The following is a 14268-nucleotide window of genomic DNA, read 5'->3' on the forward strand; positions in this document are numbered from 1 at the left end:
CCTGGGAAAACAGGTCAAGTGTCAGACTCGGTTTTCCAGACACCCTTCTCACTGGCATCCCAGCCTCACAGGATTCTGATTTTTCTCTCCAGCCCCACAAACTGCCGACAATTCTGCTGCCTTCTCTGCCCCTTGGTGATCTCCTGCCCAAATCTCTGGCTTAGATTCCTGGCCCCTTGCCAGGTACTCAGAACTGGCAAGTGCCCCCAAAGAAAACTCGACTGCAGAATGCCAGCACTCCTGTCCAAGTTTCGTCTTTCTCCAGAATCTTATTGCTCAAGTCTGAGTTTCCCCAGCAGTTCTTCAATGCCTTCAAACAGGTACTGTTCTGGGTATTTTGTCCAGCTTTTCTAGTCATTCTCAGTGAAAGCATTGGCTTTCATCTCAGCTGAAAGCAAAAGTCTTGACATACATTCCTGACAGATGCTTCTGTATTTTCTCATTTATTCTGTTAAGATTGACAAATAATAGAAACAGTTTAGCCAAGCAATCTACCTACATGCTTGATTTTATGGATGATTTGTCATTCACAAGTATAAATCTGAACTTTAATTTAGGATGTTGCTATATTAACATATTTGATCATCTGTTGTGTAAATACTTATGAATTTTTTCATGAATTTATAAATGAATATCTGGTGGTCAATAATCACCATATTTGTGTACTATACATGAATTTCAACTGACCAATAGAAATATTGGGGAAATATAATTTTTTTAAACTGAAGTATAGTAGATTTACAATTTTGTGTTAGCTTCTGATAATTTTGTTTTATTTTTTTGTAACTCAAATTACTTTCAATCTTGAGCTTCATTTTACTTGGGTGGCAGAAACTAATCTCAGTCAATGTGGGGATTTCCCTAGGACTGTGTTTAAATAATGAGGGACTTACATAGTGTCAAAGCATCAGGGATGGGAGGGATCTCAGTGTCATCTGTCCATGATGTATCTGCCACACGGGCATCATCTGTTCATGATGTATTCACTGACATGGCACCATCCTGTCTCCCCACTCAGTGGTCTAGTCTGGCATTTCTTGACCTTCATTCTTATCTATGAGGCTCCTTTAGATCCACTGGCTCTCTCTGTTTACCTTGTTTTCATCCATGAATGCAAAGGAAACTTTCCGGGGCTCCTGAACCATTCCAGTGGGATGAAATGATCCCAACTGTCTAGACACACTATCTATTTTTTCTGTAGGACTTTGATGCCTCCCTGGAGCTGAGCTCTGACTCTCTTTTGGATCAATCTTCCAGATTTATGGGAGAGATAGAGGTATGCTTCACAATGCTTTGCCCCAATATTTTGTTTATGCCGTAAGCCCTTTGAATTTTCCTAACAACCGAAACATTTGAAACTCAAAATCCTGGCAGAGTTTGCTTTCTGTTGTCCCATGCATTCCCTGAAGCCATAATAACAGATTAGTCTAGCTGAAAAAGGGAAAATGAAATACTGGAGAGAAAAACAAAGCAAAACATTGGTTACTATTTCAAAAAAATTACCGTGCTACGTGTGTTTTCATTCCATAAACTCTTACTTTCTTACTGAGCGCCTCATCTACGCCAGGCAATATGCAAGACACAAGACTATCATGATAAATGAGACACAGTCCTCAGCTCAGCTACCACCAGACGGAACACAGACAAGAAAGAGGCAATTTCAAGACTTCTGGTTAAAATATGGCAGAGTAAACATGTTTACTCACCCTCCCTTCCAAAATTACATAAAAGTAACAGTGAAGAGTTTTTTAAGAAACCATGAACATATAAAGACAAAAAATGAAATACTTGTAAGTAGAGTATATGGCAGCAATGGAATGTTGGAAACTAGAAAGAGATGGACTAGTGATAAAACTGATTAATAATTGAAACCAAAGCTGGCAGTAAGGAAAGCTAAGAAGAAGGCTGATGTGAACTACAGGATCTCAGAAATATTTAGAGATATTAGAGTAGGGGTGCAGGTGTTGCTGGCAATGGGAGGATTCATTGCTGTTCTGTAAAAGAAATGAACTGGCAGCCAAACTTCTTTTATACTTTCCTGGTGAGAGTGTGGTTGAGTCATCTGTGGGAAGCTAGCTAAAAACAGAAGCAAAGAAACAAACAAGAAACAATGTAAAACCTAGTCAGACCTGCTGTATAAAAAAAAAAAATTAAATTAAAAAATTAAAAAAAAACAAAAAGAAACAAAAACCTAGTCAGATCACCTACAGGGATGTATACCAGTCTATTCCAGGCAGTTTTTAAAAATTGCTTTATTTTTAAATATGAGCAGACAACAGTGTTTTAAATTTTAATGTAGTCAAATTTATTAGTTTTCCTCTTATGATCTGTTATTCGTGGTCTTAATTTCTTTGTTAATGTAATGTCAAAACAAAGTAGAGTGAAACAATTGCTAAAAAGCACGTGTAGTATGTTACTAATTACATTGAAATGGAAACATATCAAGAAATACTACACATTGTTTTTCATTAGATACATGAATATGTAAGGGATAATAACAATAGTAATACTATTCTGTGTCTACAATATTTTATTTCTTTATTTTAAAATCTGTTTAATTAAGGTATGAATTGTAACAAAGTTTAATTGGGAACAAAGTATCCCTTTTTACTTTTCTATAATTTGAGATATTTCATAGTTAAAAGAAGATAAATAGGCAGCCACAATACCCTGAGGCAAGGCTTACCATAGAGGAAGGTACTTGGTGTTGGGGAACCCATAGAAAGGCAGATTGCTGGGTGGCTAGGGAAGAGTTGGGAGGGAGTGATGGCATGCAGTCTACAACCCAAGGGAAACACTGGCAGTGCTGGAGGGGGGGAAGCGGGGGCGGGAGGGGGGGCACCAGGAGTGGTGGAGCTGTGTTTCCCTAAGAAAGTTAGGGGCATTTGTGGTATGTGTGTTGGGGGAAATAGTGAAGATCCTATAAAACCAAGTTCTGTGAGTCTGGATCTCATCCCCAGGAAAAGGTGAAGCATAAAGAGGGCTGAGCATCAGGGCCAGGGAAGGACCCTGGAGACCTAGTGAGTGAGGAACCTGGTGTCAGTATGTAATTGGCAGGAGCTCAAATTCTTTACAAAGGGGTTTTCCCCTAACATAATGCCTTCCTGTCTCAGCGGGCTATAGTGTTTTTGCCTTTTCCCCTTCCCCGCGGCAGAGGGGAGGGAGGAGCCCTTGTTCCTAATTGCTTTCCCCTTGTGTCGCAGCCCCTGGCCTTCTAAAGTCTCCGCTAAGCGTGCCCAATGCTTCCTTCCTGTTCCATCAGCGATCCCAACAGTCTCTCAGGCAGCCCCAGTTTGCAACTGTGAAGGCCTTGTCAATATGTTTTTTCCTTCTTAGTCTCCTTTCTAAGCCCAAACCCTTCCTCCTCTGTCCTTGCGGGGTTCCTGCACGCTGAGTCGCCCGCGGAGCCCTCTAATTCCTGCCCACTGCCCTGACTCCTTTGCTCTGCCTGCCGGCCTTTCTGCTGCATGGCAGATCCCCTTCCTGCAACGCGTGCTTGAGCAGAGCAGTGTCCCAAGTGAGCAGAGGTAGACGTTGATTTTCCTATCCAAGCCAGCTTGAGAGACAAGGCAGGGCTTGTGCTATGAATCAGAGGGTATTTGTCATGGCTCAGGGGCTGGGGTTTACTTTTCTCAAAGGTAATTTTGGGAAAATATTTGGAAATATTTACTTTCTTTCACTTGTGTGATGTGAAAGCTCTTTCTATTTGGTGTTCTGAATTCCCTGAATTCTGAATTTGGTGTTCTGAATTTGGTGTTCTGAATTTAGAAGGTGTAAACCTTCTAAAAGAGAGGTTATCCATCCAAAGGGGAAACATGATTGGTTTTGGTGTTATGCACTACTTTTTTTTTATGTTGTCTTTTTTAGATTGAGGTAAAATTTACATATAGTAAAATGAATATAAGTAAATTGTGATTTTTGATCAATATCTACACCCATGTAGTTATAATCCAATCAAGATAGAGAAGCTTTCCATCCTTCGCAGGAAATTCTTTTGCTGCTCTTTTTGTTAACTTCACTCCTACAGCAAACTACTCTTGATTTCTCTCAGCTTAGCGTAGTTTTCATGTTCCTGAACTTCATAAAAATGGGATCAGATAGAATCTATCCTTCTTGTGTCTTGCTTCTTTCTCTTTTGTTCAACACGTTTTTGAGATTATTCCTGTTGTGTTCTTTTTTTACTGCTGAATACCATCCCATTATATGAATATACCGCAATTCATTTATATATTCTCATTGTGATAGACATTTCAGCTGTTCCTATACACTAGTGTAAACTAACTGTGTAGAAAGATGTAGAACTTTTCTTTATAGTGGAGAGTGTTCTTTATAAAATCAAAATTACATCAAAATTACTTGTAACTAGTAGTTACAAGTGAGGAAAGTGGGAGGAGCAAGAGGGTAGGGGATTAAGAGGTACAAACTATTAGGTATAAAATAAAATAACCGGGCTTCCCTGGTGGCGCAGTGGTTGAGAGTCTGCCTGCCGATGCAGGGGACCCGGGTTCGTGCCCCGGTCCGGGAAGATCCCACATGCCGCGGAGCGGCTGGGCCCGTGAGCCATGGCCGCTGAGCCTGCGCGTCCGGAGCCTGTGCTCCGCAACGGGAGAGGCCGCAACAGTGAGAGGCCCGCGTACCGCAAAAAAATAAAAAAATAAAAAAAATAAAATAACCTACAAGGTTATATTGTACAACACGCGGAATATAGCCAATATTTTATAATAACTATAAATGGAGTATAACCTTTAAAAATTGTGAATCACTATATTGTACACCTGTAACTTATATAATACTGTATAGCACCTATACTTCAATTTAAAAAAATTACATCCCTAGCTGATTATCTAACATACTGGAATTAGAGTCTCTGTATCTTATAGACTCTTCTATTATTGGAAAAATAGAAGCTTGAATGTCAAGATCCTTGCAGCCCTACTCCCCAGTTTCCTGAGTCAGCTGGCTTCTGGGAGTTCCCTGGCGGCCCAGTGGTTAGGACTCCACGCTCTCACTGCCAAGGGCCCGGGGTTCAATCCCTGGTTGGGGAACGAAGATCCTGCAAGCCATGCGGCACGGCCAAAAAAAAAGACAAAAAGAAAAAGAAATGTCTTGATGTTTCCTCAACTCCCATCCTGAGTCTTTAAGGCCGTATTAAATAATAATAATAGAATTTTGAACTGTTACTCTGCATATTACTGTATGAACATTGAGTAGTTAATCCACTAAAAATATAATTAGTTTTACCGTGTTTCAAAAAGAAACTGGAGGAATAAAAGACAGTTCCTGGGTATTGTTTAAAGACCCCTGGAGGCTTGAGCTAGGAGGACTGAGCACCCCACACTTGAAACTTGGGTCTGGAATTTCGTTCATGCTGACCTTTGCAGGTAAACTGTTTGAACTGGTTTTCTATTGCTCTGTCACGAAGTACCCCAAAACTAACTTGGTGACTGAAAACAGTAAACACTTTTTATTTCATCATTTGTGTGGGTCTGAAGTTCAGGAGGAGCTTAGCCGGGTGGATGAGCTCAGGGTCTGTTGTGAGATTGCCGTCAAGGTGTCGGCACACGTGGCCAGAGAGGAGCCTTAAGAGAAAATTGAGAAGAAGATGCTTAGCGATGGGCCTTGAAGGAGGAATAGCAGCTCACCAGGGAAACTGAAAGAAAGAATGTGCTTGAGGCAGGCAGAGGAGGTAAATGCAAAATAAGAACCTTTTTTTTTTTTTTTTTGTGGTACGCGGGCCTCTCACTGCTGTGGCCTCTCCCGTTGCGGAGCGCAGGCTCCGGACGCCCAGGCTCAGCGACCATGGCTCACGGGCCCAGCCACTCCGCGGCATGTGGGATCTTCCCGGACTGGGGCATGAACCCGTGTCCCCTGCATCGGCAGGCGGACTCTCAACCACTGCGCCACCAGGGAAGCCCAAAATAGGAATTTTTATGTGGTTCATTAGCAAGAAAGTAGAGAGTGCAGTAAAGTTGGAGGAAAAACTCAGGAAGGCCACAGTAACATCTTGCTAAAGAATTCTGAATATTTCCCGCAAGCAATTTGGATCTGCAAAAAATCTGTTGATTTTAAGCATGAAGTAACAATCAGATGAGCATTTAGAAGACAAATTAGAGAGAGGGAAAATTAAGAGGGCAGTAGAAAATGATTGCAAAGCAAATGGGTGGAAGGGAGCCGGAACAAGACAAGGAAGGGTGTTATTAGAATCTACCGCCTTAGATGTGGTGGTGCGAGGGGCTGGCGAGGGAAAGTGAAGGATCCAGAAGTATTGCCGGGATTCTGCATCAGTGACTGCTTAACAGTGATGTCTTTAACCAGGACAGGGAGTGTGGAAGAAGCTGGTCTTGAAGAAAAATGGTAAGTTCGGTTTGGGCATGTTGCTTGTGAGTTACCTGTGGCCCATCCTGGCTGAGACATGAGAAGCAGGCAGGGAGCGTGTAAGCCTAGAGTGCAGGAGAGAGGTCTGAGCTGAAGATGAGGATTTGGAAGTGTCCTTTGTTGTGGCCGGGCCTGCTGGAGGCTGGGTGACACGGTAACGAATGAACATGGAGCTGTGGCTCAGCAAGGAACCCCTTATATAGGTTAGTGGTTCTCAGCTGGGGACAATTTTGCCCTGCAGGGGACTTTTGCCAATGTTGGGAGACATTTTTATTTCTCACAACAGGGGCGGTGGAGGGGGTACTACTGACAGTGGGTAGAGGGTGGAGAGGCTGTTACCAGAAAACTGGGTTTGCCTCTTGGTGGGTATTGAGCCAAAAGACACAATCAGCCAAAGAGCAGGAGAAAGAAAGATTTATTATTACTTGCAGCAAGTAAGGAGAACACCGGGGATCTTTCCCAAAGGTCCTGGGATATCCTGGGATATCTCCCAGGATAGCAAAATTGGGGAAGTTTTAAGCTAAGGGTACATGCAAATTAATGAAGGGGCTTGAGCAGAGGAGAATTCAGTGTAGAATTGGGGCAAAGGTTGACGGAGTCCAAGCTTTACTTGACTGAAGTCAGAAAACGTCAACATCATCATTCCATCCTCCGCCTGGGTGGGTGCTTTATTTCCTGCAGAACTCAAAGATATATATCGGATTGTTATGTGTATCCCTGGAGGAGGACCTAGGACTCTATTTCATGCTGAACTATTATTTCTTGTAGCCATGTTTTTGCCACAAGAAGAAAGCTGGTCTCTGAGAGAGGAAAATGAGACAGAGAGAGCTAAGAGTGTGTGATCAGTCATACTTTCCCTTTATTGGCATTTCTGTTTCTGTTTTTCTTTTTTAACTTCTATGAAATTAATGTGGGAAGGAAGGATCCTGCTTCCATAAAGTTGAAGTTAGCACTCACTTCCCAAGACCTTGAAGTATGACTGATGACATGCTCTTAGCTCTCTCTCTTTTTACCAAAACTAGCTTGAGCTGCGTTTCTGTCACTTGAAACTAAGAAAGTCCTAACTTAAACAGCTTTGTTAATTTAGCCTGAGAAGAAGCTAGTGAAAGGAAAAGATTTAAATACAGATGAGAATAAGATCATTATCCTGGAGGATGAACCTTAAACCTTGGGTAGGAAGAGGGTCCTCTCACCTTCTGAGTAAGAAAGAAGGAGGTAAGAATGGGCATGGGTGAAGATGAGTTTGTAGGTGTAGGGTGAGAATTCAGGGCAAGGAGACTGGCTGAGTAGGAATTAATGTCATCTGCTGGGAGAAAGGATGAGGGCTAGAATCTTAAGGAGAGCAGTGAAGATTAAAATAAATATGATGAGGGATGGAAAAAGAGCTGAGCAGGGACATATTAAAGGGTCACTAAGAAACGCCAAGGGCCCAGTTGAGACGGAAGACTCCAAATCTGTTTCATGGCCACTCTATGGTATGATTTTGTTGTGTCCAACTGTCCTCAGCTGCCTGCATGTAGGGGCAGATGATGATGGGGTAGCAGTTACTTGGACGTGTGAAGAGAGTAGACTGGAGGAAAGTGACAAGACTGGGGGGAAATGACTTACTCTATAGGCCATAGGTAGGATAGACAGGGAACGAAGCAGGAGAAAGGATGGGTGGTAGTCTGGGTGGGAAGAGAGGCTAGGGGTGGGTGAAGTCTGAGAGTACTAGCAGATGTGGCTGGAATGCCAGGAGAACATGGAGGAAAGGAGGGAGCTTCTGGGGGTGGGAATTAGTAAGGTTTTAGAGGAGGAACCGTGTAGAGAATGGCAGTGTTCAGGGTGTGAGAGAGCGAACCCTCATTCCCTCTCATCCAAATAATAAGGTTGCATAAAGGGGAAAAAAATAACACTACTTCCATCCATCTCGTGCCTTGATATCCCCGTTAGGCTGACTTCTGGGAAGGACACCACCCTCCCGCCCTCCTTCTCCCAGCCCTCCACGCTGCACATACACCCCCACCCGGTGGCAAAGGCTTTCCTTGTTTAAGCCTACTTCCTACTCTTACCTCCTACCCTAAGGTTAACAGAATTCTGCTGTGTCATCTCATTTAATCTGCTAGACTGAGCACTGTAATTAGACAGATTCTATCTTTTCTTTTTTTTTTTTGAATCACTGTATCCTGAGTGCCTATGACAGGGTGTGGCACACAATAAAGTTGTTGAATGAATGAAGATAAACTTCAGATAAAGAAACCAATGCTGAGAGTACCATAAACTGGCCCCAGAAATGGGAGTGGGCTGGGGGTAGGGGACCAGTGCTGAGAAGCTGGCTGTTGATGGGTCAAGCCTGCTGCAGTGGAGCAGTGGATGCAGAGGGACTTAATTTGGGTTTTTAAGTGGGATGGGTGGGGACTGAATCATCAGCATGGAAGAGATGAGGGTGGGGTTTCGTGGTGAGAGTTTTTTGGAAGGAGAAAGAGGGATGAGAAATTGAAACCAGTCTTCCTGTTATTTTTAGGCATTAAACAAGTGAGCTCATCTAATCCTAGCCACCACCCCAAATTAGGAAAAATCAAATCATTGTCCAAGGTCACACACTACTAAGATCATAAAGCAAAACTTTACCCACCCGGGGATGAGTCCTCCCCAGAATTCAGAATCCCTGTCTGGGACTACATCTATTCCACTGGCAAAATTCTCTCTTACAAGGTTTCCTTTTCACTTTTTTTATATCTTCCTAGTCATTTTGAATATCAACGGTTTGCAGTTAATAACCCACACCACAGTGGATTCAGTCAGCCATTCACGCATCCATTCAAAACATTCACTGCGCTGCTATGAGCAGGTACTGAGTGTTCCTAAGGGCACTGTGCTAGGTGTTGGGGACTCAGCAATGAACAAGAGAGACAGGATGCTTGTCCTTTTATAAACAGGCTGAGTAGTTTGGGGTTTCTTTTTACTAATTGCTCTGAAGATCTTAATCAAGCTTAAAAATCCTTCCTGAAAGATTCCTATCAGAAACTTTTTTTACCTAATTATTTACCCAAGACCTATATTCCAGTCTCCTGCTAGGGAAGCTGACTTACATGTTACTGGATAAACACAAATATTGTTTTGAATAAAAACAGTGGAAGGCCTTCTAAAGATAAAAATCTCCTGAGGAGTCTCTGCTTTTAATTTCTGGTGAGCACGTGGATCTCAATAAGGGGAGATTATTAAAGAGTCTCCTCATAATTTCACACTGTTGGCTCAGGATGAGTTTCTGAAAGTAAATCTGGACCTATTTCTCCAAAGGACATTACAACCACTTTAAGTCTAAAGGGCAAGGTCGGGGAGTGGGGGGCACTAGAATGCTGGCTACGTTCCAGTATTACTTCTGGGAGGTAGAAGTGATGGTGAAAATGGACAGGGCTGAATCTGCAGAAGAATGAGGCCTCACCTTCTCACCCTGGGAGGTTCAGGGATGGATGAGATGAGGCCACGTAGACGGCTTGAATTAAATTCCAAATGGTGCTTCTGGAGTCTTTGGCCACATCAGATGGGGGCCGTGGGAGCCTGCATATGGAGAGGAGTATAGAGGGTGGGAGTCTCATTTTGCTGTACTTGATAGGGGCCACTGATGGGAGACTCTAGTAGAGGAAGGATAGGAGGGAACCAGGAAGCATCAGCTTGGCCCTGGAGAGTTGGGGCCTGCCAGGCCTGAGGGATTGGCTGGTGATAGGACAGGTCCTGATGCATGGGGCAGTGGGACCATCAGAGAGTAATTTGTTTTAAATGTGAGAGTAGGGGCTGAATCATCAGGTTAGGAGCCGAGAATGGTAGTGAGGGTTTTTCAAAGGAGGAAGAACTGTGGAGGAATGAAACCAATCCTCTTATAATTGCTAGGCATTTTTACAAATTAGCTCATTTAATCCTTAATTTCTTGCAATTCACTATCTTGTCTTCTTTTCTTCTTCTTTAAGTAATCATAATTTGTAACAACTATATTTATTCAATGAAATTAATTTAAAAAGAAGACTAATTGAGAATTTTATATTCTAAAAAACAAGACTAACTCTTCTAGAATTAGGGAAAATTGTTTTACTTATATAAAGCCTAATACTCATGTTTTTTCTCTTTATGCATCAGTATAATTAAGGGAAGCAGTAGGTCAATGAATATATGATGAAAATATTAGATTTGAGACATGTAGAAATTACAACACAAGGAAGCTAGACCTGTTTAGAATAAATTGGCTAGTTCCTGAATGATCCAAATAATTGAGGTAAAGAGGGAAATCAGGAAAGTCTCCAGTTTACAAATAAATTGAGGTTCAAAAATGTGTTTGGGGACTTCCCCTGGTGGTTCAGGGGTTAGGACTCTGTGCTTGCACTGCAGGGTACGTGGGTTCTATTCCTGGTCGGGGAACTAAGATCCCACAAGCTGCGTGGCTTGGCCAAAAAAAAAACAAGAACAAAAATGGGTTTGTAAATTAGTTATCTGAGATTTGGTACATTTCCCCAATGGAAAGAAAATTTTAGGTATGGCTGTAACCTGATAGCTGATTATCTCATCAGAAAATAGCTGAAATCCATTATTTGTACACAAGAACTGTACAGCAAACAAACCAAAATTATCACAAAATACTTAAAATTAATGCAACATAAAGACAACGCACTAAGAAGACTTTAATTTTAAATTCAAGAAAGAGAAAGTTTAATTAGGAGGTTGAAAGAGTTAACTGAAGAATCTGGTGGAGAGTCTGAGGATGCCCTTTGGACACTGAGTAGGGACTTTTGGGCTAGATGACAGATACTGTTTTTAAGACATAATAAAGGAGATTTTCTGAGTGCCCATCATTTATAACACCCAGTAGGTAAAAAACACCACTCATTCAAAATCCATCAATTAAATATACCATTCAAAGCAGAGTCTTTAGGTGGTAGTTTTTATGCACTTTGCACTCCAGCCATTTTAGAAATTCAATTCACACACACACAAAGGCACTTTCCTTCTTTTGGTTTTGCTGTTCACTTAACCAGATCACCCTTTCTCCTCTTCATTTCCTGACAAAATATCCTCCCTCGAAGCCTAATTCAAATGACACATCCATCAATTTTTTAAAATCCCTTGACAAAATATTAGCTGTCTCTCTTCTGAAACCAGTTGCATTTTGATTACATTTTATGCATCTCGTTTATGATTTACAGTTTGTCTCCCATTGTAGTATTTGTATTCATGCTCTGTCTGTAATGTTAATGGGAGTAGACTCTTGTGTAGGCCTTCTCCACAGCTTCAGACCACCTTTGCAAAACCCTCAGCCTGATTCCCCAGCTCCATTTGATTTTTTTTATAGAAGACTTCATACTGGACATAATAGGTATTTTTTATTGTCTGTCCCCTCCCCCAGAATGTATGACTTATGAGGGCAGGGACTTTGTTTCATTTACTGCATTACCCTATCCCCAGTGCCTAGAACTGTACCCGGCCCACAGTAGGAACTGAATAAATCCATGTAACTGGAAGTGAAAGAAATACCAACTGGGGTATGTATATCAAAACACTGAGTCTAATAATTCATTAATTCTATCACTATTTACCTGCAGGACACAGCAAGTCATTAACCTGTGATGGGCATCATTTTCCTATAAAATCAACAACATCGTTAAACATAGGATTGCTGAGCTCTGGTGTCATTCCATTACTCTGAGAGTAGAAACTGAGAGAGATGATGAAGTAAAGGACTTGAAGTAAGTGGATGTGTGAGGGGAAAAGAATGCTCCAGGCCACACTGAAGGAGCTACTCTTGGTGAAGGTCAGAGAGAAAATGATAAGCAGAAGTGAGGAGAAAAAGATGCAGAGGAAAGGGCTGCCTTCAGACTCCTTTGCCTGTCAACAGTGCTCTGGGAGAGGTGCTCAAAGCAGAGAGGAGATGTGCTCAAACTAGGGAGCCTGAGGCCACGTAGAGAAGCCGGCTGCTTGGGAAGAGGCTTCCAGGGAAGAGGAAAGGCAAGATGAAAGGGGAGTGTGCGCGCGCGCGCGTGCGTGTGTGTGTGTGTGTGTGTGTGTGTGTGTGTGTGTGTGTCGAGCTCCACATGCTTTGCAATTTTGCCTTCTCTCCAGCAAACAATCACTCTGCTGTGACTTTGTCAAGGCCTGATTAAGCGTGTGGCTCATATGTGAAAGCAAATGAGAAGTTCTATCTATACAAAGAACACATTCGTTCTACATTTAATTTATGACAAAAGCTCTTCTTTATTCCCCAAAGCAGACTAGATTCTTATCTCTTACCTTGAATCTCCACAGCACTTTGCGCTTCTCATCCTAGAATATCTTACTGCGTCTAGGGTTGCCGGCTTCTGTCCTCTTGCTTCCCGGCGCCCGCCCGGTGCCGCCCCTCTCGCCACGCTAGTAAGTCTGAGGAGGGCACTGTCTTTCTGTCTTTGCATTCTCTGCACCAGCCTAGTACAATCTCCTGTAGTGTCTGTCTCCGTCTGTCTTTCTCTCTCTCATACTCATGTATTTTACGTTTAACTAATAATAGGGAATGGCTCAAATTTAAGTTATTTGTAAGTTCTAGGCTGGTTCTGAAAATAGGAACCGATCCCAGGCGGAGGTTTTTAAATTTCCCAAGCAAGTCACCATCGAGATATATACATTTAAGAGAAGGCCATCTAGGAAGCAACGATTGACACTTTTTTTTTAAACAAACTTAAAAATAAACTTGGGAATTCTAAACCGTGGTCAAAGACGCGCTGTCCTTGCCCGCAGAGACTGTCTGGTCTTCACGCCCCTACACCGTTAAGGCCGAGCACCGGGTGAGGCCCGCGTTCCTGCGGCCACAGAGGGGAGGGAGGCCCCAGCGATCCCAAACACGGAGTCCTGGACAACTCCCCACGCCCTCCCGCTGCGCGAAGGCCAGGCTGTCCCCGGGGCCCTCAGGGAGCCGCGCCCCTCCCAGGCTGCGAGAACTCGGACCGGCCGGGCTGCACGCAGGCGCACTGAAGCCCGGGCAGGGGCGTGTCGGAGGCGCGTAGGGATGGGCCGGCGGGGGCGGGGCGGGGCCGATGCCGTTTCCGTTGCCTGGAATCCCCAGAAAGCAGCTGCCTGGAGCGTTCTCTGCCCGCGTCTCTGCCAGCCCTCTGCGCCGCCGCTCTCCCGGAGGTTCAGGTCTGGGTGAGTGAGAGCGCGCCTAGCCCGCCGAGGGCAGCGGGGGCGCCGGGGTGGAGCGGACGCTCGGCGGAGGGCTGTCCCAGGAGCTGCGGAGAGGGCGGGTCTGCGGCGGCGCCCGGGGGGCTGTCTGGACGCCGCGGCGGCGAAGTCCCGCTCGCTGAACCCGCCATCTCTCTCTTCTCTTGCAGTCCTGCATCAGTCACCTTCTCCTGACCTGGGCAGTCGCCATGGCACAGGTAAGACCGTGCGCCCCCGTGCAGCGCTCGGATTTACGAACTTTGTAAACTGTTCAGGAGTTCTAGAATTTGTTGGAAAGCCAGAAGAGTTTAGGAGTAAACTGAATCTGTCTTCGGGAATTTCTTACACTTTCTGTTTCCCCTTTGTTCCCCTTCCTAGGGAGCGCCCGCCCGAACCTGCTCCCACCTGGCGCTGCAGCGCAGCCGCCGGTGACGTGGCCGGATTTGGGGGGCGCTCCCTCTTCGTGAGTGAATGTGTAAAAGGGAGCCTTCCTAAAAATCCAGAGAGTGGCTGAAATTAGAACCAGAGCAAGTACAACTCCTTGTGGTCATGTGAAGCGAACGCATTTCTTTTTTTCTTTTCTTGGCTTTATTTATTTATTTCGCCAAGTTTCCTGTATTTGAATACTATGAGTGGGCGTTGGCTTTTTCCAGTAGAGTTGTAGTGGAGCTTTTTCCAGTCGCTCAACCCAATTTAACTAAAAGGAACATTTCGTCGTTGGCACAGATTTTTTTTTCC

General features: G+C 43.8%; 1 protein-coding gene and 2 long non-coding RNA genes across 3 annotated transcripts in view; 2 read left to right on the top strand and 1 right to left on the bottom strand.

Moving 5' to 3' along the window:
- Window positions 1-297: 297 nt before the first annotated feature.
- On the top strand, window positions 298-11997 carry LOC307185668. Its single transcript, XR_013828139.1, has 3 exons — window positions 298-320; window positions 1202-1276; window positions 11946-11997. It is a non-coding gene; the product is annotated as an uncharacterized lncRNA (long non-coding RNA).
- LOC307185667 lies at window positions 6766-13292 on the bottom strand. The gene is made up of 3 exons (XR_013828138.1): window positions 12631-13292; window positions 9800-9915; window positions 6766-7050 (listed from the first exon to the last, which is right to left on the bottom strand). It is a non-coding gene; the product is annotated as an uncharacterized lncRNA (long non-coding RNA).
- Window positions 13293-13397: 105 nt separating this feature from the next.
- The window catches only part of ANXA5 (annexin A5), a 31591-nt gene continuing 30720 nt past the window's right edge, over window positions 13398-14268 (top strand). The window contains exons 1-2 of the mRNA XM_079919341.1: window positions 13398-13515; window positions 13701-13748. Coding sequence (XP_079775467.1) covers window positions 13740-13748 — 9 coding nt within the window. The 5' untranslated portion in view covers window positions 13398-13515; window positions 13701-13739. The remainder of the gene's footprint in view (window positions 13516-13700; window positions 13749-14268) is intronic.

The sequence above is a fragment of the Stenella coeruleoalba genome, assembly GCF_951394435.1.
Source record: "Stenella coeruleoalba genome assembly, chromosome: 4".
NCBI classification, from domain to species: domain Eukaryota; kingdom Metazoa; phylum Chordata; class Mammalia; order Artiodactyla; family Delphinidae; genus Stenella; species Stenella coeruleoalba.